Source organism: Rhinolophus ferrumequinum, chromosome 27 (assembly GCF_004115265.2).
Source record: "Rhinolophus ferrumequinum isolate MPI-CBG mRhiFer1 chromosome 27, mRhiFer1_v1.p, whole genome shotgun sequence".
Taxonomy (NCBI): Eukaryota; Metazoa; Chordata; class Mammalia; order Chiroptera; family Rhinolophidae; genus Rhinolophus; species Rhinolophus ferrumequinum.
In genome coordinates this window covers 11,744,375-11,769,445 of record NC_046310.1, presented here as the reverse complement: position 1 = coordinate 11,769,445, position 25,071 = coordinate 11,744,375, and the positions used below count along the sequence as shown (strand labels likewise).

General features: G+C 45.6%; 1 protein-coding gene across 2 annotated transcripts in view; it reads left to right on the top strand.

Annotated features, from left to right (window-relative positions):
- The first annotated feature begins 712 nt into the window (after nt 1–712).
- Nucleotides 713–25,071, top strand: part of DUSP10 (dual specificity phosphatase 10) — a 43,204-nt gene continuing 18,845 nt past the window's right edge. Inside the window, exons 1-3 of one of the 2 annotated variants that reach the window (XM_033099737.1) lie at nt 713–4,713; nt 5,196–5,342; nt 6,871–7,724. In XM_033099737.1, coding sequence (XP_032955628.1) covers nt 6,914–7,724 — 811 coding nt within the window. In that variant the 5' untranslated portion in view covers nt 713–4,713; nt 5,196–5,342; nt 6,871–6,913. The remainder of the gene's footprint in view (nt 4,714–5,195; nt 5,343–6,870; nt 7,725–25,071) is intronic. The other variant, XM_033099736.1, reaches the window with a different exon arrangement.

Genomic DNA, 25,071 nt, shown 5'->3' with positions numbered 1-25,071 from the left:
GCATTCCTAACCCCCCTCGGGACTGACTTCACGTCCAACAGGAATTAATCAAAACTTCCCAGCATCTCCTAGTAGGTGAAGGCTGTACCGCTCCTGGATACAATGAGGTCCTTTAGATGCCTTATTTATCTTTACATGGCTGTAGGCCATGCTGCCTCCATTCTCTGGACCTCAAATGGACTTACAGGTAAAACGATGGGCCAGGATTGAAAAACAGAACAAAACAGAACAAGAAACCAGCCAGAATCCTTTCTTCAAATGACATCTGACTTTGGAGTCTCAGGAATAAAAATATTAGGTTGGTGCAAAAGTAATTGTGGTTTAAAAGGTTAAAAGTAATTGCAAAAACCAGAATTACTTTTGCACCAACCTAATATATGTCTATCAAGGATGGGGGTGGGGGTGGGGGTGTGATGTCAGAGCTCCCCCAGCTCACTGCGGCTCCCACAGCAGTCACGTGCACTCGCGTCCCTGCTCCCTCTGGCTCATCCTAACACAGTTTGAAAACCATTGGCCTAGATAAATTCTAAAGTCCGTTCCAGGCCTAACATTCTGTGGTTCTGATGCCTTTGGCACCAACGTGACCTCAAATCAAAGGAGCAATTCCAGGTTCTAGAACAGCATGGCCAATAGAAACTTGTAGACAATACAAGTCCAATTTCCTACTAGCCATATTCTAAGAAGTACAAAGAAACTGGTAAAATTCCTCTTATTAACATTTTATTTACCCCAACATATCCAAACAATTCAACATGTAATCTACATAAAAACAATGGAGCTCTTTTACCTTTTCTAAAGACGGTCTCAAAACGCAGCGTGGATTTTAAACAAAGAGCATAACTCAATTCCTATTTGCCACATTTCCAGGGTTCATTCACCGCATGGGGCAAGGGGCTACCACACTGGAAAACACAGACGTAGAACCTTCAATGGCCCGGAGCTTCTTCCTAAGTCACAAGGGCACCGTGCCCATGAATTCAAAGGGAAAGACCTGCAGGCCTGCTGTGTCCAAAGTCATGCATAGTAAGAAAGTAGATGGGCCCACTCTTGTTTCCATCACCCCACCAAACGCTGCAGTGGCCATCCTCTTTCAGGGTTCCTTTCCCTCAGCCTTTCTCTAGGCCTGGAAAGTGTCATAGGACGTGTCACCAGGTTGGCCACCAGGTTGGTCTCAATGACCTCAACTGCTTGCCACCGCGCTTTTTCATTCCCTACCTCTTGCTCATTTAATATCACCTTTATCCTAGGATTTATTATTTCTATATTTTCTCTAAGCCTTTCTCTGTCTTAATCCTAGTACCTCCATAAACCCACCTTGACCTTGAGGATTATTTTGAAAACCTGATTCTCACCCAGTCCCCACCTTCTGCCATCATCCCCCACACTTTACCATGTGAATGCACATAAAGGAAATCATTTGATGAATACATTTGTTCAACATTATTCATATCTTATATGTCAGCCTAAGTTAACTTCACCTTTTAGATTGACAACAATGTACTGAAAGAAACAATATTTTACTTATGGTGTTTGGAGGAACAAAGATATGGCTCAGGATAGTCATGTTACAACATTTAAATACAGTGAAGATGCTTCACTGTTTCTTAGGGACTAAAATTGAACATTAAGACTTTGTCAGGTATCCGTATATTGATCAAGTTCACAGCTATTGGCTGGCTAGTATTACAAAGTTAAACCTAAGGGCAGTACTTCAGATAGTATTTTCACATTTATGACTCAAAAAACAGCAACAAAGATCACCTCATATTGTAAAAAGAAATTTAGAAGAGTAGTAACTGAAAAAATATCTATCTGTAATCTGATTTTTTTCTCTACCACTCTATACTTTGAATGTAAACTACACACTTAGCGATGGCTTAATTTGAAAACAATTGCATCTTTGTATATGTCAATGACATGTTTATTCTATGTTGCAGGTTTGGTAAATGATCAGGAAATGATGCCATCATTTCCCAATTTTTCAGCCTGCATGGCTTAGATTCTTAGTCAACTAAATTACAATAATCCCCTACTTTGAATCTATAATCATCTCGTTACACTTTTCGTTACACTTTTTGAAGTTACTTTCCCCTTCTGGACCTCAAAGGAAGAGTGTTAACTTTTCTGCAATTGTATAAATCCCTACTTTGTTTGGCCTTAGATATCGAGGTGGTAGCAATGAATTTATAATTTATAGATTTAAATACCTTTAACTAGAGGCACCCCCTTTCCCCAAGCAAAGATAATGCTTTTTTTACTGAATGCCTTTTGGCAGCAATCTTTTTTCCCCTGAGCACTTCACCCCCCACCCCGCTTTTTTTCTGAGTTGGGGTATTCCCATTTCACAGATAAATACACACAGTGACTGTGGATGAACGGATACAACAGATGAGAGTCAGAATCAGGACCTATATCCACAACTCTCCAACCCTGAGTTAGTGAACATTTTTTTTTCAATAATTATCTATGTTGAGGGAAAGGCAAGCTATTAAAGCTCCAAATAGATTCAGGGTAGACCCTCTGGGAAGTTCTATTCTGATTTCTATGGAAAGTATCCAGAAGCCAACCTTCCTAGCCAGGACTTGCTGATTGTCAAAGGTGTTAGGACCAAATGGTGTGCCCTTGCCACTGCGTATGTGTTGGTGTGTGTGTGTGTGGAGAGGTGGCTACAAAAAATCCATCCTTTCCTGTTTAAGATGACTATATGTATTTACTTCCATTTGAAACACTGGTGTGAAAGGTAAACTATGAATGTATGAGTGTGTGTATAAATAATTTCCTCCCCCCCAGAGATACCCAAGAGGATTTCTCTTAACAGCTCATTGAGTATAGCTGGCTGGCCAGCCGGCCGTGGTTTGACATCGTCTGATTTCGGATCTGCACTTAAAGCCATTACATGAGTATGTCGCTGCCACTTAGCTGACTTAAGCCTGGAGCCTGAAGTATGTCTCCAAACACCTTCAATCTGGTAAGAGAAAAATCATAGCCAAATATTCTATCGTGCTCCAATGTCTTACTCCACTATAATCATTTCACTCTTTCGCCCCTGCCTCTCTGAGCCTGGAGAAGGAAAAAGGAAACAGCTCTACTTTCTAAGGGTTCTTGTATGCAGATACTGGGCATCTCCATTCCTGTTCCTACCCGCTAGACAACTTTCCCGCAGTTTCCCTGAAATTTTCCAGACGCGGCTGACGACTGCTTGCCTCGCCCCCACTCTTCTCCGCGGGTCGCGCGCCTAGCCCAGTGACCCCTCCGTCCGCGAACGCTTTGAGAATCCAGAAAGGCGGCACCGCCTCCCCGACGCTCCGCCAACCACACTCAATCTAGTAATTTACACTGAGTTCAGGTTCCTTTCCGCCAGCCGCGGCCGTTCCAGAAGCGCAAGGCTGGCTGCCCTCGACTCCCCAGGGGCCCTGTGGGGTGGCGGGCAACGACTAAGGCGCGCGGGGTTGACGGCATGGCGTTGAGACCTTGCGCGCCCGGCGGGCGGTGGTCCCGCCGGGGGAGCGTACAGCGAGCCCAGGGACGCCAGGCCTAGGAGGGTGGCAACCGGAGGCGCTCCTCTCTCAGCTTCCGCCCTAAGCCCAGGCCGCCGCCTCCAAGCAGCCCTCCGCGCTGCCGCCCTCCTGCTTCGGGTCGATCCCCGACCAGTAGACGGGGTAGGCGGGGGCGTGGTGTGACCGGGGCGCAGAAGTAGGCGAGCCAGAGGGCGCCGCGCCACCGCCGCTCGGGGTAGCTGTAGGGCAGCCGGAGGGGCAGCGACATCTGCGGGCGGGCGGACGGCCGACGCTTCCCGGCGGCGTGGAGACGAGCGGGGCGGCCGGGAGAACGCGGGCCGCTGCGAGCTGGGCGGGCCTCACTGTCGCGGGTGGGCCGGCACGCCCGCCAGCTGCGCCGGACCCCAGTCCCCCAGCGCGCTGCCCGGGACCGCGGGCGGGAGAAGCGATGCCCCGGGCTGCGCGCTCACGTCGGTCCCACCGCAGGCGTCTCGGCGGCGACGTCCGTCCGTCTTGGGTTAGAGTTTGTCAAGTCACCTCTAGCCACTCGGAGAACCCGGTTTTCCCGTTGGGGACTGTAATTGTTCTCGTTGTCTCTTGCCCTTAGAAAGTTACTCCGACGCTTTCGATCATCCGTCCCGAATAAGAAAGAAAAATAAAGATAGAGTGTGGTCTGTCCCCAGGTGAGGGGGTGCAGGGGGATCCCGTCTAGTGGGGAGAGCCAGTTGTAGCCGGAGCGGCGAGTCCAGCCCATTGACAATTCAGCCCCGGAAAGGGTTAAGTGCATCCTGCCGGTTCGGTTTACATGTAAATAGAGAGCAGCTGCTCCGCGCGGGCCCCGGCTGGCCCTTTTAAGTTTTTGATTGGTTGCCAATGACATCACCGCCCGTGTTATAACACCAAGGACCCAAAGCAGCGTTGGATCAACCCTCCTTAAAGAGACGAGGCCACGCCCTCGGCTCCACCTCCTCCTGTCGCTCATTGGCCGCTGACTGCTGTGAGGTAGCGGTCAGCTTTCTCCGGATTCCTATTGGTCGAGTGCGCCGTCGGTCGGCAGCCGGCCCGCCCCCTCAGAACCTTACATTTACAGTGTGGCAAAAGAGAAAGTAACTATGTTACTGCTGGAGATCAATGAAGCCAAGTGAATGGGGGCTGAATGTGTGAATCCACACTGAAGCGGAGCGCCAGATGGTGGAGGGCTACACTTATTTATGAAGTAAGTGGAAGTCACCGCGGTTACTCGTGGGAGCCAAGGAGTGTAAGGAGGGGTGTGTGTGTGTGTGTGTGTGTGTGTGTGTGTGTGTGTGTTTGGATGCTCACAGGGAGCCACAGCAGGTGAGGTTACAAGGTTCCGGCTGTTGGCTCCCGCTGCCCTGTGCGTTTACTCTCTCTCTTTCTCTCTCTCTGCAGTCTATTTGGATTTGGGGCGAAGAAAAAATGAGGTTTGTTGGGATGCTTTGCGACAGTTTTAAATGCCTGGGGTTTGTTGGTGCGCTATGTTGCGAAAGGAGATGTTGAGTGCCCCAGGAGTGGGGAAGGAGCATTCTCTGACCACTTAATTTTCTTTCCAGCCTCTGTCTAGAGGTGGAAGGACAACTAGGAGGGAGAAGGGATAGCTGAATATTTCTCTGGGAGGCTTCCTGGGCCAGTGTGGATGGTTTCACGGGCAATATATAAACGCCCGACCCTCTGCTGCAGGGATGCAGATCTCTTTATACACTCCGCGCCTGTGTGTGAGTCGCGCACTCCTGTGGAGGTGGGGGTCCCAGCTTATGTCTCCGTGAACACGCTTACGCATCCCTCTCCAAGGAAATGGACTGTTGATTCTGGGACGTACCCTACCAGGTAACACAACAGCAGAGACTTTCCCCGCTTGGTCCAGCTGGGAAACAGTTACAGCTTCTGGAATAGTACTTGCTCTTCAAAAAATACTACGCAAGGGAGGGAAGAAAGGAGGAAGGGAGGAAGGCAGGGAAGGGATTGGATCCTTCGCTCCCATCCAAAGGTGGGTGAGAGAAACCTGAGTCGGTGGGGATCTGTGAACGTGATGGGTGCTTGCCCGTGTGTGCCTGCGTGTGTGGATTCTGCCTGGGGCATTTGGACTCTGTGTCAGAGAATGGTGGCGGTTGTGTGTAGATGAACGATAGATGACATTTTCCCAGACATCTCTTAAAGTTCGTTTAGGTGAGTGCCTCTTGCATGGGGTTTGGTTTCTTTTCTATGTGCATGACTGATAGGAGAGAAGCCAGCAGGGCTGGGTTGTAGAGTCCCCTGTGCCCACAGAGAGGATGGAACTGTCCCTTTGCAGGTGCCCTCTCATGAGACAAGAGGTAGACCTAGTGGGCAACACTTCACTGTCCCCTTTAACAGGCACGGGCTATTTGGGAAGTCATCTTTATGGAATGCATCCTTTTGAAGAGGGGTGATATCTATGGGGACCGTAATATTATGCACAGTGCCTGCCTCCCGTTGAGAGAAGGTCTAGGATGCATAGTCTGTGCCCCTGGGGAAATGAAGGAGGGAGGAGAGTCAAAGTGGTCCTTTCCTTAAAGGCAGGAGTGGGCCTGTGAGGTGGGGGGCAGTGAGGGAGCAAAGGGTGGGTGATGGATGTGCCAGGGCTGGGGTTTCCAGACCGGGCTTCTTAGCTTGAGGCTTCTTTGTAGGGTGCCAGTTTGTAATGAAAGGGGAAATGCAGATTAATTTATAAGAGGCTAAGAGGAAACACAGGAGGTTTTAATATGACTGTGTTGTGCTTTTCAAAGGACTCGGTCGAATGGAAAGCAAGAATAGCTCCCAGTTAAGGAGATTCACTTAGGGGGTTACCTTCCTTCTGATTTGCAGAAAGTTGACGTCCACGCCGAATGTATATTTAGCTGCTGTATATTTCTGTGAGCCATGCCAGGGCTCTTGGTCATACCTCTGCCTTTGCAGTGGGTAAGGACTTACATGGAAAGTATGCAAGGGTGGACAAATGGGTTCTTCTCAGATGGGCGCAGTATATTTCTGCCCAGGAGATGAGGCTCAGAATAGATGCCTCTTAAGGGCCTGTCTTTCTGTCTTCAGGGTTTCTAATTCTTTGTGCTTTTACTTTCTCTAAGGCTGAAATTTGATGTAGGTCCAAGAAAGGTTGTTCATCACCATTTGCGTAGAGTATGCATTTCGCCTTAGACTTAGCGACCAACTAGAGGAGGGTCCTTTGGTTGACATCCTCTTTGAATCTGTCAAAACGGGTTTCAGGCTTCAAGAGCGGCATGACAGAGGGCACTTAGGATGACTGCTCAGAGGGATGAAAAGGCCTCTCCTAGGGATGGGCTTTGACTGCCTTTTGTGTCACGTGACTTGATTCTTTCTTTCCCCCTCCTCTTCTTTACAGACTGTCTTGAGTTCTTCTTGAATTGCCAGTTTTCAGCCTCCTCATGCCTCCGTCTCCTTTAGACGACAGGGTAGTAGTGGCACTGTCAAGGCCCGTCCGGCCTCAAGATCTCAACCTTTGTTTAGACTCTAGCTACCTTGGCTCTGCCGCTCCAGGCAGTAACAGCCACCCTTCTGTCATCGCCACCACCGTTGTGTCCCTAAAGGCTGCGAATCTGACGTATATGCCCTCATCCAGCGGCTCTGCCCGCTCCCTGAATTGTGGATGCAGCAGTGCCAGCTGCTGCACTGTGGCAACCTACGACAAGGACAATCAGGCCCCAACCCAAGCCATTGCCGCTGGCCCCGCCACCACCGCCATCGGAACCTCTACCACCTGCCCTGCTACCCAGATGGTCAACAACAATGAGAATGCAGGCTCTTTAGGTCCATCAGGTGGGGTGGGGAGCCCTGTGGCAGGGACCCCCAAGCAGCTAGCCAGCATCAAAATAATCTACCCCAATGACTTGGCAAAGAAGATGACCAAATGCAGCAAGGGTCACCTGCCAAGCCAGGGCCCTGTCATCATTGACTGCAGGCCCTTCATGGAGTACAACAAGAGTCACATCCAAGGAGCTGTCCACATCAATTGTGCCGATAAGATCAGCCGGCGGAGACTACAGCAGGGCAAAATCACTGTCTTAGACTTGATTTCCTGTAGGGAAGGCAAGGACTCTTTCAAGAGGATCTTTTCCAAAGAAATTATAGTTTATGATGAGAATACCAATGAGCCGAGCCGAGTGATGCCCTCCCAGCCACTTCACGTAGTCCTCGAGTCCCTGAAGAGAGAAGGCAAAGAACCTCTGGTGTTGAAAGGTAATGCCCCTTGTCCCTTCCCAAGCACACTCCTGAGTTGCCTGGGGTCACTTGGGATTTTCTCTTAGAAGTACCAGCATCCTCTTTACCCTGGCTACAAAAGATCAAAATAGACTTCCTTCTTCTTGCCTGCCCTTCCATGCCCTTTCTTAAGTATTTTGGTTAGTGAGAGGAGCCCAGCAACACGGAACTGGAAGCTGGAAGATTTGGGTCCTAGTCCTGATTCACCTTCTAATTTGCATTATGCAAGTCACTTCACATCTCAGACGTTTCTCATCTTTCTAAAGAGGGGCTTTTGTAACACCAGATGGTAGCTCAAGGCACGCCTGGTCTGGTAGTTCTGTTCCAATCCATGGCTAGTTGGAAAGTTATTGTGTCTCAGACTTAACCGAAGTTCATGGAACGGAGGAAGCACCATCTATGGTGAACTACAGGTAAACTTACAGGTGCCGATTCTTTTTGTGGGAAATGCTTCCTTTTTCTCTCCCCTCTGCCCGGGTTGGATTCTATGTGGTTTATAAAGTGACCTTCAAGAAGGGCAGAGATCCTCATTGTAAGTCCCCACAGAAAGTGTAAGTTCACCCAAACGTCTGTTCCTCTGCCAAAGCTCCAAGGGGACAGAGTCATTGTTATGAAATATTCACCAACCCATTGTTCCTCTGGCCTCCCCCGACAACCACTGGCATCATGGCTCCTCCCGAGATGGAGTGGTGGGTCCCTTGCCCCAGTACACTCAGTGCAGAATAACTCTGAGGTCACGGTTGCTAAACCCTGGCAGGAGGAATGAATTACCCACTGTTCTCTGAGCTCCTTCCACACAGTGTTGCCTAACCTAGTAGGGCAGCCATCATCCTGTGTCCATTCCAGTTGCACCTCTTTGCCCTCAGATACTGTCCCTTGGGACACTGCACCCCACTCTTCCTTTTTGGTGTCTTCTGTCTCGTGGTGATGGAACTGAGAGGTAGTCATCTTCTTTCTTCTCTTGTGTTTGGATCCAACGACACCATCTGGGCCACGTCACCAGCCAGTCTCCTGAAGTGTGTTGATCAAAGGGCGCCTTTGAATACCTTGTATATTTAAATTGCAACAGGCCTTTGAGGTGAGCAAGTTTGTTCTTTTGTCTTTGTGAGACAGCTCTCTCATTCTCTTTCTCGTCTTCCCAATGATACATTCTGCCCTTTGTTAAGTAGTATTCTTGGAAATACGGTTCTGAATTCCTTTAATATAACCCCCCATACCCCTCCTCCACTGCCCTTGAACTTGTTCTTATTGAACTCAACTTCAACAAATACACAACTTTCCTTAGGGCTGGTGGGCTCTGATGGAAGGAGAACATGGGCGTCCTATCCAGAGAGCTCCAGCAGTGTCCAGACATTTTGTAGTTGTCGTTCGTGGATTTTCTTGGGGTTACAGATACGTTCAGATTTCCTCTCTGTAGCTCTGTATTTTATTTCTTTATATTCTTGTTTGGTTGATTTTGAGTGATTCCCAGTTGGTTTACCCAGCTGGTTGTTTTCTCACCAGGATCCTGGCTTGTGTCATCTTTTGCCCATGAGAAACTATAACCTACACATTTCTCATTTGTAGTGGTTTATCTTGGGGAGCAAAGAGCGGGGAGGGATTGCCAACGGTCTTGATGGTCCTCTGTTTGCTCATGCAGAGTAGATGTTGTTGAGAAAAAGCCGACCTTTGGTGTCTGTATGATCTGAAGACAAGCATCAAACGGTAGGCATTAAGATGACCTGACCTTGAACGTGAGGGTGATTAGGAGAAGTTGTAGATCCTACCTTCTGTTCGGCAGTGGGCATTGTTGTGTATGTGGTGGCTTGTCAGCCACTGAGAAATGAGTCTCCTGGGTGCTACTGAGGAAAGTGGGGTTCCTCTCCCCCTCTCCTTTGGATGCAGCTGCGAGTCCAGGCAGTCTGGGCTTGCTCCTCAGTGTCAGTGAGTGAGGTTGCCTCCAGGGGGCGGAGCCAGACATGCTGCTGACCTCACCACTGGGCGCCTTGGGCGGCCTCTGAGAGGGCTCGTCATTTTCGGGTTGGTGACACACAGCGAGCGGCGGTTGACCTGGAAGGCGCGCTGGTAGTAGAGGTTGGATTACTTGTAGCTTTGGGGGCTTTTTCTTCAAATATTGGGGAATTTGGTTGAAAATATGTAGTTCGGGAGCAAAAGGGTCTTATAATCTACTTCATTTACTATTATCGTCATTATTATTTTGGTGTCTTTTGGAGGAACGGCCTAAAATTGGGACCAAGATGGGAAAGAAGAGAAAGAGATCAATATTAGGATGCCCCCAACTACCCTTTGATGCGGGCAAACCAAAGGTTAATGCCATAGCACCACCGAGGTGAAGGATGAGATGTGTGCCTCTCAGAAGGCAGAGCCAGCAGCTTCTCCCAGGTTCTGGACCATCCTGGTCTGACTTCTCTGCTGAGCTTTATTTTAGTAACCCCGTCCCTTGGTGAAGTAAGATTTTATTTTAGCAAGAGTGGTAGTGGTACCATTTTGGAATGAGTGATTTTTGTGGGGAGCAGCGGCAGGTGGGGGTATCGAGAATGTAAGAGAGAAACTTGTAAGGCCTCATTAATGTACTTTTAGGGATTTCAGTACAATCTCGGGTAATTTATGGCTGGCCCACCTGACTCTCTGGTGTATGTTTGTAAACACTGGTTGCTACCGTCCCCATCCAAGTTTCATGTCCCCCTGTTTCAATGCCATGTTCTCCATTTTTGGTGCTGGCCTGTGAAGGAGAGTGGCTGCTGAGTTGCCATTTTAGTCATGCTGTGTCAGGTTGGGAAGAAAGTGATCAGAGGCAGAGAAGCCCCTGAGATTAAGTGGCTGCCCTAATTTACAGTCACTCACCTCCTTATTGTGACCGATGTCTGAATCTATGTTTTATTCTCAACTCCTGAGGGGGGCGAAAAATGGCATCAGACCTGTGCTTCTGCTCCCCCTGGAGAAATGAATAAACATTTAGGGATTTGCAAAATCTTTGACAGAATTAGAATTTGTTTTATCCAAAGTTGATTTTTTTAACATGATTTCTAACCCCACTAAATAATAAGGCTAACCAATTCTGGGCTTTCTATAATGACATCTACCATCTTCACTCTGATGTTTACGAGACTCCCTTCCTTTTCAGCAAGGCTGGGTGAACGGAAATAATTTGTCGTTTACCTGTGTAAGAAAGATAAGCTATTGCTGCCTCCTCCTTAAAGACGGTGTTTGCCTTTAACAATTTTATGGGGAAAATTTTCAAACAGAAAAGTAGAAAAGAGGATAATGAGTACCCATATGCCTACCACCAGATTAAACAATTATTAATGGTTTCCCTTGTTGCTCTCTCTTTCCTTTTTGGTTGAAATATTTTATAGTACAGACAACATTTTAATGCATTTAAATATGTTTCACATTTAAACTTAATGTTGGAAAATTGATAAGGCTGGGGATATTTTATAGTATTGTATGGACAACATTTTCACACCTAAATACTTCAGTGTCATGTGCCCATTTTTGAGAGTTTTTCAAACGTAGCACTGTAACTCACCGGCTGTCAGGTCTGTGGCGGAGTGGCAGTCCCTCTGAGTCGGAGGGCTCCAGGAGACAACTGGGGGATCTGTGGCGCCCTCTTCCGCACGGGTATACCAGGGCCCATGCCTGTACTTGCCCTGTGCTGTCACAAAACAAAGACTGAAGTGTGTCCCACAGCCCTGCCTCTGTACCAGAGGCTTTTATTGGAGGGCAGGGTGAGAAGAGAGAACTACTTCAGGAGGCTGATGCATAGAGAAGATTTGATAACACAGGGGGTTTGATTTTTATAGTGTAAAACTTTCCCTCGTAACTCCTGAAATGAGCAGGAGAAGATTGCAAATGTAGGTTACACACATTGTGCCCCGGTCAGCAAGGATTCTGAAGTAAACACTTGTAGGCAATATTGAGTCTGATGACAAAGGAGATGACTAGAGACCCTGCAAAAATGTTCTCTCTGTTTCTGCTCTGTGTTGTGGGGGGGGGATAAAAGTCTTCCTCTTGTATCTCAGGAATGTTATGAGGATTTTTTTAAGAAATGTGAAATAGGGACATATCTATATTCACAAACTTGCTGTTGTTATTCTGAGCCCCTGTTTAACATCCAAACATTAGCCTTGGAGCAAATGGGGGGGGGGGAAATTCAGGTAGTACTTGGGATGCAGTTGTAGTGTGAGTTCTAGTCTTGGTTCCCCCCACCCCACCGCAATCCCCATTACTGGGCAAATTGCTTAATCCCTTACTTCCTCAGTCTCCTCATTTATGAAAAGAGGACATAACAGTAGTTATCTCATAGTGTTAGTTCTCCTAAGCTAAGTGAATTAATGTTTGCAAAGTATCTAAACACTTTCTCGTACATCGTAAAAATGTAGTTTAATATATTATTACTATTGGTTGAACAGAAACAATGATGCCAATAAACAGACAATTTTGGTTCTTTTTCTAAAGGAGTACAAATAAAAAGCTAGGTATGAGGAGAGAGAGAGAGAGAGAGAGAGAGAGAGAGAGAGAGAGAGAGAGAGAGAGAGAGAGAGAGAGAAAGAGAGAGAGAGAGAGAGACTATGGCCTAAAAATAACTTGGTGACTGGTTCCTAATTTAAGTAGCATACAGTTGGAGTGCCAAGTAATTACAAAAACATGTTGGGTCAAGAGGCCAGAGTAATTTGGGCCTATCCTAGAATTATTTATTTGTAGGGGAATTTGCAAAAATGTGATGATAAATCTATCCCACAACTAAATAATGAAAGTATAAAACTATTAAGCTTTGCTTTTTCTGGCCTTTCATCAGGCTGATTTATTTTTGGAAGAGGGATTGTAGTCTGACTATAAAAGGGTAAGTGGAAGGAGGGGACTGTGTGCTTCATGTTGCAAAGTTCTCGAAGCTTTGAGTTGTGTGGAGGAAAAAGGAGGGAAGTCATTGAAAGGCCTGCTCCTTTCTTCAGGTGAGTCCTAACCTTTTTCTCTGAACTGGCTCATAGTTGCCTGTACTCTCTCTGAGCTTTTGGATACACTATCCTCCTTCTTAATTAAAATGTAAGTGAGAAGAGACAAGTGCACTGTCTCCCCCATCTCTGCCCTTGCACCATCTAACTCCTCATTCCCTCTGTGCCGACTTTAGCTCACTAACACTGGGTTCAAATCTAGGCTTTTGCACTGTCCAACTGTGGGTGTCCTTAGGCATCCCAGGTTATTTCTGAGAACCTCAGTTTTTGTTATCGTTTTTTTTTTCCCCTATTGTAAACTGGGAATAATTTCAATATCACAGGATGAACTGAGATGACATAAATAAAGTGCCTGGCACAGAGACAGCTCTCAATAAATCAGGCCCCTGGGCCCTGCTCCCCAACCGCCATGCCCTTTCAAAACCTCTTACATTAGACACTGGGTGTGTGTGTGGTGGGGAGAGGGTTTGAGGGGGTGGAGGGGAATGACAACTTGTTCTAAGCACAGTACTATGGGAGCATTTGAGTATGATCTTGGCCTTACCAATGCAGATCAGTGAAGTTAACCATCTGGCTTGTCAAGGACAAGTTCAAGAAACTTTTCTCCTGGCAGTGGTAGGTAATGATATTAGCTTGGAAACAGCAGGGTCAGGGAAGGGACACAGCCTGGTGGCACACACACTCAGAAACTAGGTGTGAGCTTTTCACCAGAAGCCACCCTGCTTCTTTAGACTCAGTACTATCTATCTGTCAGCAGCCAGGTGTCCCTTCCCCAGCTCTGTTGGGGAGCAGTGTGGACATGAAAGTATGTTGATTTGCAGTGCTGAGGCAATTTAATTCAAGTAGGCGGTTAAGGATACACTCCACACTGTGGGTAGAAATTCTCATCCCACCGGAGGTCATCTCACATTTTTCAAACTCTAGAATCCCAGTTTTGAGAACAGGAAGGAAGCTTCGCGGTCCCCTCGTCTAGTAGTTTTCACTGCAGGCTGCCCATGGGCATAAGTTGGGGTGATTGGAAACCTTTGGCTCTCAGGTCCCACCTCCAAATATTCTGGTCTGGGGTACAGCCTGAGCATCAGGGGTTTTAAAGGTTCTCTGGTGATTCTCACGTGCAGCCAAATTTGAGAGCCATTGATCGGGTGTGGTCTTCTCATTACGCAGCTGCGGAAATGGAGTCTAGAGAAGTTGGTCACTTGTTCAAGGTCACATACATAATTAATTTTGGAGCCTTGGTCCTTAGTGCTAAAATACGTCTTGCTCGATCAATAGATTGACATGCTTGTGTATTATTATCTCATGATAGCAGTATCTATAGCATGCAAATATAAAACAAGATAGTTAATCAATCGTTTTGAGTATTGATACCTTTTTTGTTGAGTTTTCAGATTTCAACTCTAAGGACCTCAGTCCTTAAGATCTTTTGAAGCCAGCAGCTCATGATCCTGATATTTATCCGAGTCCTAGAAATATGGGACAAATAGTAACGTCGATTTCATCCCATCTTCTGGGGAATTTAATGGTTTAAGGAAGAGCTAGAAAACATACTTCCGGATGCACGCCTGTATCGAGTGGTTCAGATTTCTAGGGACTTTTTGGTAGGTTGGTCTCCACCGACATACAGCCTTGTGGGTAAAGGAGATTCATGCATTTGCTCAACAAATATTATTGACGCCTTCTAGGTGTTGCACTAGCTTTCAGGCTGGGGAAGCTGCCATCATAATAACCATATGCTGGCATGAGAGCACATACAGACCAGGCCAGTATTCCAGATCCTTCCCACCTTGAAGACCATGTACCTGTTTGTATTCTTCATCGTCTTCTGCCACAATCTGGTTTAGGGAGAGGGTCATCTTCTGGGAAGTACATATTTATGTGGCACTGGGCCTTTTTGTCCTTTCTTTTCCCCTTGCAAGATAGAGTCTGGCCTTTTCTAAGCACATCTCCATGGGCCAACACAATTTCTTTCCACAGTCTAAAGGAAGTGACTTTTTGTATTTGTTGGTTTTTAATAGAAAAGGAAATCTATGTTCTCTGTCTCCCTCAGGAGCTCAGGGCTGGCAGGTCTCCTCATCTTTGTGATAGAGTGGAACTTTGTAATTTAGACCTTCCTAATTTCGGGTGTCATAGGAACAAGGCCTGTGTTTATTTTTTTCGTTCATGCTATCTATGAAAAGAGGACATGCTAAGCAAACAAGCATTGTAAATGATATTTCCAAAACAAGATTTCGGCCTACTTAGAAAAAAAAAATTGGCAAGTACAATTAAAAACCGCTCACTCTATGGGACCTGGCTGGGATGAAAACACAAGTCTGTCTTTTCAAAGCTGGGTTATTTCCCATAAACCATGTGGGTCCCTCTTGGACAAATTTTCATTGATTATGTTTCCATATACTGTATACTCTATATTTGTATCGTGTAAACTTACTAATTCAGAAAAATTGGAGGGAAGAGAGAACGACGAGTATAAACCACAGCTTGAATTGTACTGTAAAACATTTAAAAATACACATTTTATTTGCAAGTTTTCCCGTAGTATCTTTTCTAATCGTGAAGTCTTTACCTCTTTAGATGTTTCATCCATAAGCCAAGAGGAAGATCTTAGCATTTTTTTTTCTTCTTGCAGCTTATGTCTGTATCATCTATTATTACTTAAAAGTTGGGGGGAAATATATATACAGGGTGCCAAAATAATGTATACACATTTTAAGAAAGGAAAAAATTGTATTAAAATTTTAATACTCAGTATATATACCGATAACAAAAGATACAAGTTTGTTTGACTTCTGCAATGACAAGAGGTGGTTCCCATCAGTGTAATTTTAATACAGTTTTTCCCTTTCTTAAACTGTATATACATTTTTTGTCACCCTCTGTGTGTGTGTGAGTGTGTATGTGTGTGTGTGTGTATGTGTATATTCCACTCCCTCACCCCAGCAAGACCCATATTTTATGTAACTTAAACGAAAGGAACCATGAACCTGTGCTTTTGGATAAAGAAATGAACTGTACCGTCTGGTACTTTCATGTAAGATAAAGGCTGTTACCTGACGCTCTGCCTCTGGCAGAGTGAAAGACACTCACAGGAAGGAAAGGGTTTGCGGATTCATCAAATTATCTGTATTGCCCTTAATTTTATTTGTGATGAAGGCCTATTCATCATGTTTTCACCCCCTAAGACTTGAATTTCATGGAAAATAAAACAAAACCACCCTCTTCCTGAGCGTTTCAACAATGGGTTTCGTTTTCTTTGTCTTAGCACCTGGCTGGGTCCCCTGGCAGGCATCTGTTGTCCATTTCTCAGTGAAGTAAGTAGTAGATGAAAGGGTCTGATGGGGGTGGGGGGCCCTGTTGGCCCAGCCCTCCGTTTGAGGAGCAGAAATCTCTCGTGCTATGATATCAGCTCAGCTGATCTTAGTGTCCCCAGGTTAAGAAGGCAGTCACCACTCTGCGTCAGAACATTATATCCAGTTCTTTAATACTTGATACTTATTCGATGGGGGAAATAATCCCACATTCTTTGAATCCTGGCCCCGTGGTCCACTACCATTGGGCTAAATGTGACCAGCTGTTGCTACTGAGAAGAGAGAAGAAAAAACAAAGTGGGAGAGGAGGGAGGAAGGGCAGGGGAGTAGAGGGAACAGAATGGTGTGAGCTCAGAGGGTACTCTTAGGGTCACAGTGACAGTATCTCCCAGTGTCACTGGACTTGAGTCCTGGATTCCAGTGTTCAAGACTGTGTATTGTCATTGTCATTCATTATCACAGAGTGTCTGCTTCTCTCTTAAAATAATAAGACCAGACAGATTTGTAAGCGAGTCTTCCTTGAAGTGATAGGGGACATTTTCTTGGCTCTTGCATTTCTAGTCTTATTAAAATAGCACGTTTTTATGATAAGAATTTATAAAAAATGGTCTATGGTTCTCATGAAATGATATTTTAATATGACAGAAGAATCCCATTTCATCATGTGTAGCTACTCCGGCTCTGACCAACCTAGCTTCTTCCTTGAAATTAGAAACTTATTTTCCAGGTAGCTTGGGAAAAAAAAAACCCATTCATAGCTATGGAATGTTTTCTATGTACTAGGTAGGCATCGGGCTGTCATATATGTGTCTTATTTCATCGTCCAGCTTCGCTTCTTGAGACAAGTTTCAGATCCCCAGTTTTACAGATGCGAATCTGAGCAACAGCTTCAATATTTTCTCCCTGTTATTAACCCGCGAGTTGGAGAACAGGAATTGAAACTCAGTTCTTAAGATCTCAAAGCCCAAGTTCTTTCCAGGCTAGGCACATGCTTTTTGTTTTTTTTACAAGTGAGCTGTATTCCTAATGCTTGCTGCCCCCGTGCTTTACCTCTGAGGTGCTCGAAATTATCATACTTCTCACTCTCTCCCTTTGTCCTCAACTGAAAATTCAGTGGTCAGAAGAGTGGCCTACTCTGTATCCTCAGAGAAGAGGTGGTTTGCCGGTGACCTTGCCCTGAATTATATCCCAGCTTCTGGAACCTTCAAATTTTAGTCATGACAGAGGCTGTTAAGGAGTACCAATGTGAAGAAACGTTTGAAAACGGCAATAATGATCTCTAACATTTAGGTAATGCTGACTCTATACCAGACTCTACTCAGAGCACTGCCTCTCATGCTAACACTCCCGTTTACACTGGAGCAACCGAGACTCAGAGAGATCCACACACTTGTCCAAAGTCACTCAGCTCGGGCATGGTGGAGCCTGGGCAGAGCACCGCAATGCTTCTGCTCTGTGGGTTTTTCAATGTGGAGAACCTTAGAATGCATCCTCCTAGCAGCCTGCGGATATGAGGGCAAAGCTGCCTTCCTCTGCACACATTACTGTACTCACTCACGTTCTAGAATGGGCGGTAGATGAGTGAGAAGAAAGACAGGGACAAAGTGAGATAGAGTGAGTAAGAAGAAATATCGGATGGGTGTATATGACTACATCCCAAAGACTGCTATCCAAAGGTATCTGGAGGCTTATGTTTTATATTCGTTATCCGTCCTATTAGTGTGGATAATAATATTAACTATAGATTTTTTTTTTTTCCCTCAAGTGTGTGAAGGAAGAATCTCCAGTTAGGTTATCAATAAATACCCTTTGGGAATACAGCTCAGTTACCCTGGGAGTGTGGCAGGGACAGGCCCTGGAAAAAGCATAGTTGATACCCTTCACGCATAGCAAAGTAGACCCTTGCAAACCTGTGCTCGGAGCAGCATTCATTTAGGCAGAATTATCGAGCATTTGTGTCAGCTGTCCCATTTTACGGATATGGAAACTGATTACTCAGCCAAGAGCATCTAAGAAGCTGGTAGCAGAGCTGGCCCAGCTCCATGTTTCCTAACTCTCAGTTCAGTCATTTTTTTTTTTAAATCTCAGACCCTTTGGTTTGTATCTGAGCTGTTCTTCAATAAGCATTTCTTGTGGGTCTCGGTGTTTGGCCCGGTCACTTCATGTTTCCTTTCACTTTCCCTTTGTAATGAGCTTATTAAGTGACTCCTCAATGAATCAGTCTGCTGTTTTGTATTTGTCCTCAGCCGTCCTATTAGGAACTTAACATCTTTTCTAGCAAAGGGAATGTAGTACAGAGGTTAACATCACAGATTCTAGAACCAGACTGCTGAGTTTGAATTCTGACTTTGCCACTGATAGAAGCATGAACTTGAGCAAATTAAATTTGGTGTGCCTCAGTGTTCCTATCCATGAAATGGGGAGGGTAGTGACACTTTTCTCATGGGATTAAATGTGGATTCAATTAGATAATATAGGTCCAAGTGTTTTGAACGATGCCAGGCACATAATAGCTAACATTTATTAAATATTTACTCTGATGGTAACATCAAATATCTACAATAATAATTTATCATTATGTACTTATACGCCAGAGATAGATGAGGGATATGATTCAGGAAAATAAATTGACATCTCCACTGGTGCAATATAAGTAGGAAGTCTTCAGTTCTTGTTAGATTGTTTTGTTTAAAGGTGTGGAAAAACCCAGTGTTTCTAGGGGGTGGATAGATAACTACATCAGTACTTTTTTCTGAATCAGTGCCATACTGGAAAATTATATACTATTTCTATGTAAGGAAATCTTATAAAATTGTATCTCAGCAAAGACTCAATTGTATACCCATTGTTGGAATATTAAAAAAATTTTAGAAAGAAAAAAACCAGATGACATATGAATCCCCCTGACTGGCCTAGTTTCATTTTTACGTAGTCTCTTCATTCTTTACCCATATATGTGCATATTCTGCAGAGTTTCTCAGATAGAAACTGAAATTCATTTTTGCTATACAGTGCCTATACTTTTACTTCCTGTATAGTCATCACAGATTTCCTTTAACTGTTATAACATGTCTTCTTTTATGGATGGATCCCATTTGACTTAATTGTTTGTCTATTAATGAAGTTAAGCTCGTTTCTCCATTTTTTATATTAGAAGAGACAGCCCTTGAGCGAGTCCCTTGGTTAGAGTCCTCTCTACCCACCAGTGAGGAATGGAAGCTCAGGCTACCCTCCTGGGGTTTATGTTTCCTCCTCTGCCTCAATTTCCCTTCACTTCTTCTTTCCTGCTTTTCTCTTCAGAACACTAGAGCCCACTACCTGTCGAAGGGATTGGTCTTTAAGCAAGCCTTTATCCTCGATCGCAGCTCTTGTCACAAATTCTGATCGTGTGTACGGGACATGGTCTCTACGGTCTGTGTTTGTCCATCTTGGGTTTCTAGTTGGGGGGCAGAGGGAGGAAGTATGGGAGCATCGATCAGCATGATTAAAAGATGAAAGCAATTGTGAAAGTGAGGGATCGTTTCAGAAGTATGAGTCACTCCCTGTTTTATGGTGTTGAGAAGACACTTTGAAAGGGACATTGTTACACTCACAGCAGAAAGAGTAAGACTTTGCGAGATGCTGGGTCATTTGGGTTTGTGTCTCCCACCCTTCCCCTTTTTTAACACCCCGGAGTTCTAGGGCCCTGCAGGAATCTTCTGAGTGCTTAAGCAAATGCAGTCACAAGAGTCCATCAGAGTGGAAAGACAATTCCCATTAGTTCTTTTTGCTAAATTGAGGTAAAATGCCCTTTAAATAGGTGCTAATTCTCCGACAGATAATTAGCTTGTCTTCCTTGATAAAGTATGTGAATTGGATTGAATTTATTATAATTAATCTTACATATTATGTAAAAATGCATCTGTCTGCCCTTATTAGGGGGACCTCTTCTTTCCTACCTTGAGGGTGACCGTGAAGCCCATCCCCACTGCGGTGAGAAGGAATAAACTGAGTGAATGATCGGGTGTGGACAGCTCTCCCTACAAAAGTTGGGAGAAGCTGAACATAGGGGACGCCACCCTTAAAAGAGACAGACTTTTCATATTAATATCAGCATTATTTTAGAAAACCGAGAATGCTGTAGGGCCTGAGAATCAGATGCTGCAAAGCTGCCTAAACGATTACCTTGAAATCAGTCTCCTACTAGTGACATGACTTTTTTTCTAGATTTGCAATGCAGAGCTTTTTGCAAAGAATGAAGAGTGGGGTCCTTGGCTTGGTACACTTAGCTGGTGGCTGGGCAGTGACTCTGGATGGTGGCCCGAGCGGGCCAGGAGGGGCTGCTTGGTGACTCAGTAAGCCAAAGCTCCTCCCTGTGCTTTGTTGTCCTCCCCACTCTCCAGCCATTCAGAGGTCACTGAGATGTCCCCATCTGGCTACACAGTGCGTTAAGGGCATCTTTTCCATTGATAGTTCTTGTCCATGGTCATTTGGTTTTGCCCGTACTAAAATGTATCGTGGGGAGATGTGGGAGCATGGGAATAAAAGAGCGTACTCTAGATGGTCCATCCGAGAGCCTCTCTTCCAAGTTGAAGTGTTGCTTTTCCTGAGAGGAGAGTGGCTATGTGGTGTTCGGTGGGAGCTCACGGACACAGGGTGGCTTACGGCCCCTTCGATGGTCGGCAACGGTCACTGCTTCCAAATGTGTGTGCCCATGCACACACACACACTTTAGTTCACACTTGTAAAATGGGGATGCAGATGGCGCTGAGTAGTGACTCATTTCATGGGGATAACGACAGTCCTTATCTCTATCTGCCCACTATGGTAGCCACAGGTGACATGCGCTCCTGACCACTTGAAACAGGGCTCCTCCAAACTGAGAGATATGCCACATGCCTGACATATGCACCGGATCTCAAGGACCGTATTAGAAAAAGAATGGAACATATTTCATTAAGAATTGTTTTACTATTGATTCCATGTTGAAATGAAGCTATTTTGGACACGCTGAGTTAGCTAAAATATACTATTAATGTTAACTTGACTAGTTTCATTTTACTTCTTCAAATTCAGTTACATGAAAAAAAATTTTGTTACATAGTAGTAACCAGCATTACATTTCTATTGAATGGTGCTGATCTCTGTGTAATAATAAGAGTATTATTAATCCTACATTTTAGATGAGGAAACCGAGGCTCAGAGAGGTTAGGTAAATTGCCTAAAGTCACACAGCAGAAAGTCAAACTCAGAGCTGTCTGACTCGGGAGCCCACGTTCGTCACCACTACAGAATTGTTGTAGAATAGTGAATTTGTCTGGCTTTTGTCCTAGGTTTCTGGGCGGTCACTTCTAATCACCCCTGAGTATATGCTAATGAGATGATCAGAATGGGAGTGGTTTGTCAGAAAGACCAACAATGTGATTAGAGCGCCGGGGCTTTGCGTTAGCCCTACCTCCTCCTAGGAAGAAAGGGGGCTGGAGATTGCGTTCAGTCACATGACCAATGATTCGATCAATCACAGCGATGTAATGAAACCCCAGTAAAAACTCTGGACACCCAGCTCAGTGCAGCTTCCTAATTAATGAACACAGTGACGTGCTGGTAGGGTGATCGTTCTGTAGGGCAGGGAAGCTCTGTGTTCAGCACCCTCCCACACCTCAACCTATGTGTCTCTTCTTTTGGCCGGTTCTGCTTTGTATCCTGTGTAAGAAAATTGTAATATTAAGTATAGGGCTTTCCTGAGTTCTGTGAGTCGTTTTAGTAAATTATCCAAACTGAGGGGGCATGGCAATCCCAGGATTCTTAGCCTGTCAGAAGGGTGGGGGGGTTGAGAACCCTGGACTTGGGGCTGGCATGAGGTGAGGACTGTGCCCTGAACGTGTGCCGTCTGTGCTGACTCTGTGTCACTAGCATCACAATTGTAGGGCAGTGTTACAAGAATAGACCGCTTTTCATCCTGATATATACTGTAGGGGCCCAGCAATTGGGAAAGCTAAGTACCGTGGCTCAACTTGCTTGTCTCTCTAACCCGTGTCCTGGGGGACAAATGCCAGTTGTGCATTCGAAACTTGTAAAATGACTCAGTCCTTGAGAAACTGCTTTTGACCACGGGGCTCAGCCTGGAGATAGGGAAGCTCCAACACCGCCACGCCTGGTACCCTCCAGCCTGCAACTCTCAGAGTCCCCTCCATTCCTTCCTCTCCCAGACAGCACCAAGGAGTGATGGTGACACGAGTCCTGGCACCTCTTTGCTACCAGAGATTCTTAAATATTGATGTTGGGTTTGAGTTCCTTGTAGGAAACTGATGGAGGGTGAGGGTGGGAGTAAGGAGTGTTTTGTTTTTGAAAATAGTTTGCATTGTCTAGAGTCATCCTATTACGTCTCATCAACAGTGTGCTCAAAATCAATTGTTGGCTTTTCTTGGGGGGGTTTGTTAGGATTTTTAAACCATGATCCTACGTGTTTTATTTTTCTTTTTTGGTTTGGTTGCTTCTACCCTGGTTGAAATAGGCACTGTCTCCTGCGTGTGGTCATGCTAACCCTTACCCTTCTGTTCACGCTCCTTTGTCCTGTGAGGCCCTCTCAGGCCACCAGCTCCTAGCAAGTGGCTTCCTACAGGACATCTTGGGCCCACCCTGGAAGGCATATTTCTAAGAAAAGACAAACTGAATTTAGACTCTGTAGTCATTGCAAGGGAAGATTTATTTACCAGTGAACACCAGGAAGAAAACAAAGTGTTCTAGCGTTGTAAAAAGGTCTCTTGAAATGCCCAAGAGGACTCAATTTCTATCTAACGTGGGTCAGCCCAGGGCACTTTTCATACTGCTTGCTTTTCAAAGTTGTTCAGGTTTAAGGTTGGGGACAGTTAACCCTTTGGCATCTCTCCCTGCCACTCTCAGCAACTGTGGGTGTGTCAGTCCCAGTTTCTCCGAGAGACAGAGCGCGTTCATCGGAACCAAATGAAGAGGCACAGAAAGTTGGCGCGCTTTTCTGACCATCTCACCTTCCGGAGGACCACAGGCTTTGAGGCCCCTTGTCCCTCTTGCAATAGCAGCCATAACGTTACCCCTTTTTACAGAGCTAGAGCTGTAACAACCCTCTTTAGAGACGAGGAAACGCCTGTGTTTGAAAAGAAAGCTCTTATGATATGACCATGCTTCAAAATGGCCTGAAGGTTACATAGCTTGCCCAAAGGTGCATGGTTAATGAGAGGGGTCAGAGAAACCCTGAATTCTGATGTTTAGATTCAGTCTTGTATCCCTTCGACAGGAGGCAGAAGAAATGGCCCCTGGGGCTGTGAAGACACTCTGCCTGAATCATCTCATGGGTCTGTTAAGTCTCCGTGTCCCCGTGGGCGGGCCAGCTAGCTCAGAGAGGGCCAACCAGATCTTGCTGAGTTTTGAACACTCGGTACTGTGCCCCCCCCATATTAGTACATATGGTACAGCCCATATTGCTGCTTAACAACTGTGTGTTGTATTGAACTGGGGGCCCTCCCACTGATCCCTGACATCTCGGGTAGGCGGTCTTTAGTCTCCCACGGCTGCTTTCCATCTATCTCCACCATCTATCTCATCACTTACACAGAATGTCCAAGAGGAGGCATGGAAATGGGAGGAAGTGTTAAAGATCAGCACGTATTGTCGTGAATTGTGAATCCCAGCCCTCCCCGGGCATGGCTCTTTGGCACAGTGAAGGCCTGGCGCTCCTGCAGGACGCCTCTTCATGGTTCTTGTCAGCCGTCCTTCCCAGCCAGGGGACTGATAAGATTTCTTTGTCCTCCTGCTAAATTTACCTGGCTGGCCCTGCCCCTGTCTTGTACAAGTCACAACCAGGTGACATCATTTCAGGTTGGTCTTCAGTGTTTCCTTTGCTGAGTTTCCTCTAATATTCCTTCATCCTTCTTTCTTTCTCTTATTAGATTTATCTTCAGACAGAGAGAGAGAGAGAGAGAGAGAGAGAGAGAGAGAGAGAGAGAGAGTGTGTGTGTGTTGTGTAATTTTTAATCTCCCAAACCCCTAGCATTGTGCTGAACAGCACATAATAGGTGCTTTACAACTAACTGGCCCTTTCTCCTCTCGTTCCAAAGGTCATTTAATCTAGAACTATTTAATGAGCAGCTACTATACAAACCGGGTACAGTGGGTCCTCGGGTATCGTTTTATTCAACATCGTTTCATCATAATGTTGATGAGATACGGTGGGAACTTAATGTCTTTTACATCAATTAGCCGGGGGTAGAACTGCTTTTATTATGCGTCCTTTTATTTAAAGTTGCAGAACCTATCAGTAATGTGAAGTAAGGACTTACTGTATTGCTGTAGGTGCTAACCAGTGAAGACTTTCAATTCCTATTTCTATGACTAACTGCCAGTATTTGGCTCATCAAGTTCTCCTAATAATTCTATTGTACTATCACTAGCTTCGTCTTACAAATGAGGAAACTAGGGTACAAAAAGGTCAAGTAACATTGCCAAGGTCATCCTGCTATACAGTGTGAAGGCAGCCTGAACCCCACTGTAAGACAAAACAACAGCTCGGCATTCTTGGAGTCCATATTTTAATAATAACAATAAACACGTGGAGAAATAAACAAGTAATTTCAGGGAGCAAGAAGTACTTTGCGAACTATAAAACTTTGAAACTTCGTGCTATAATGAAGGAGAGCTATGGCAGCGCAGCTGTGAAATAAATGTCAAAGAAGACCTTTTTGAGGAAATCCTATTTGATCTGAAGTCTGAATCACCCACGGCAAGAAGGAGGGGAAAAGCGTCCCAGGAAGAGGGAACAGCAAGTGCAGCAGCCTTATCGTGAGAAGCAGATCGGCCGGGCCTCACGCACCCTAGGACAGCTGGGCTCATTCTTGCCATTGTTTCTCGGTGTCCAGTGTGTCAAAGCTGTGTGGTTGTTATGGAATGCTAGAACTGGGAGAAACTTCCAGGTTCTCCAAACTCCGGATTTGAGAGAAGGTGACAATAGAGGTCACAGAGCTAGAACCTAGGAGCACTTCAGTGTGGAGAGAAGGGCTTCACTGTGGGTCCCTGCTCTCAGGACGTCTGTCGCCCTGAGCGGTGTGAGGCATGGCT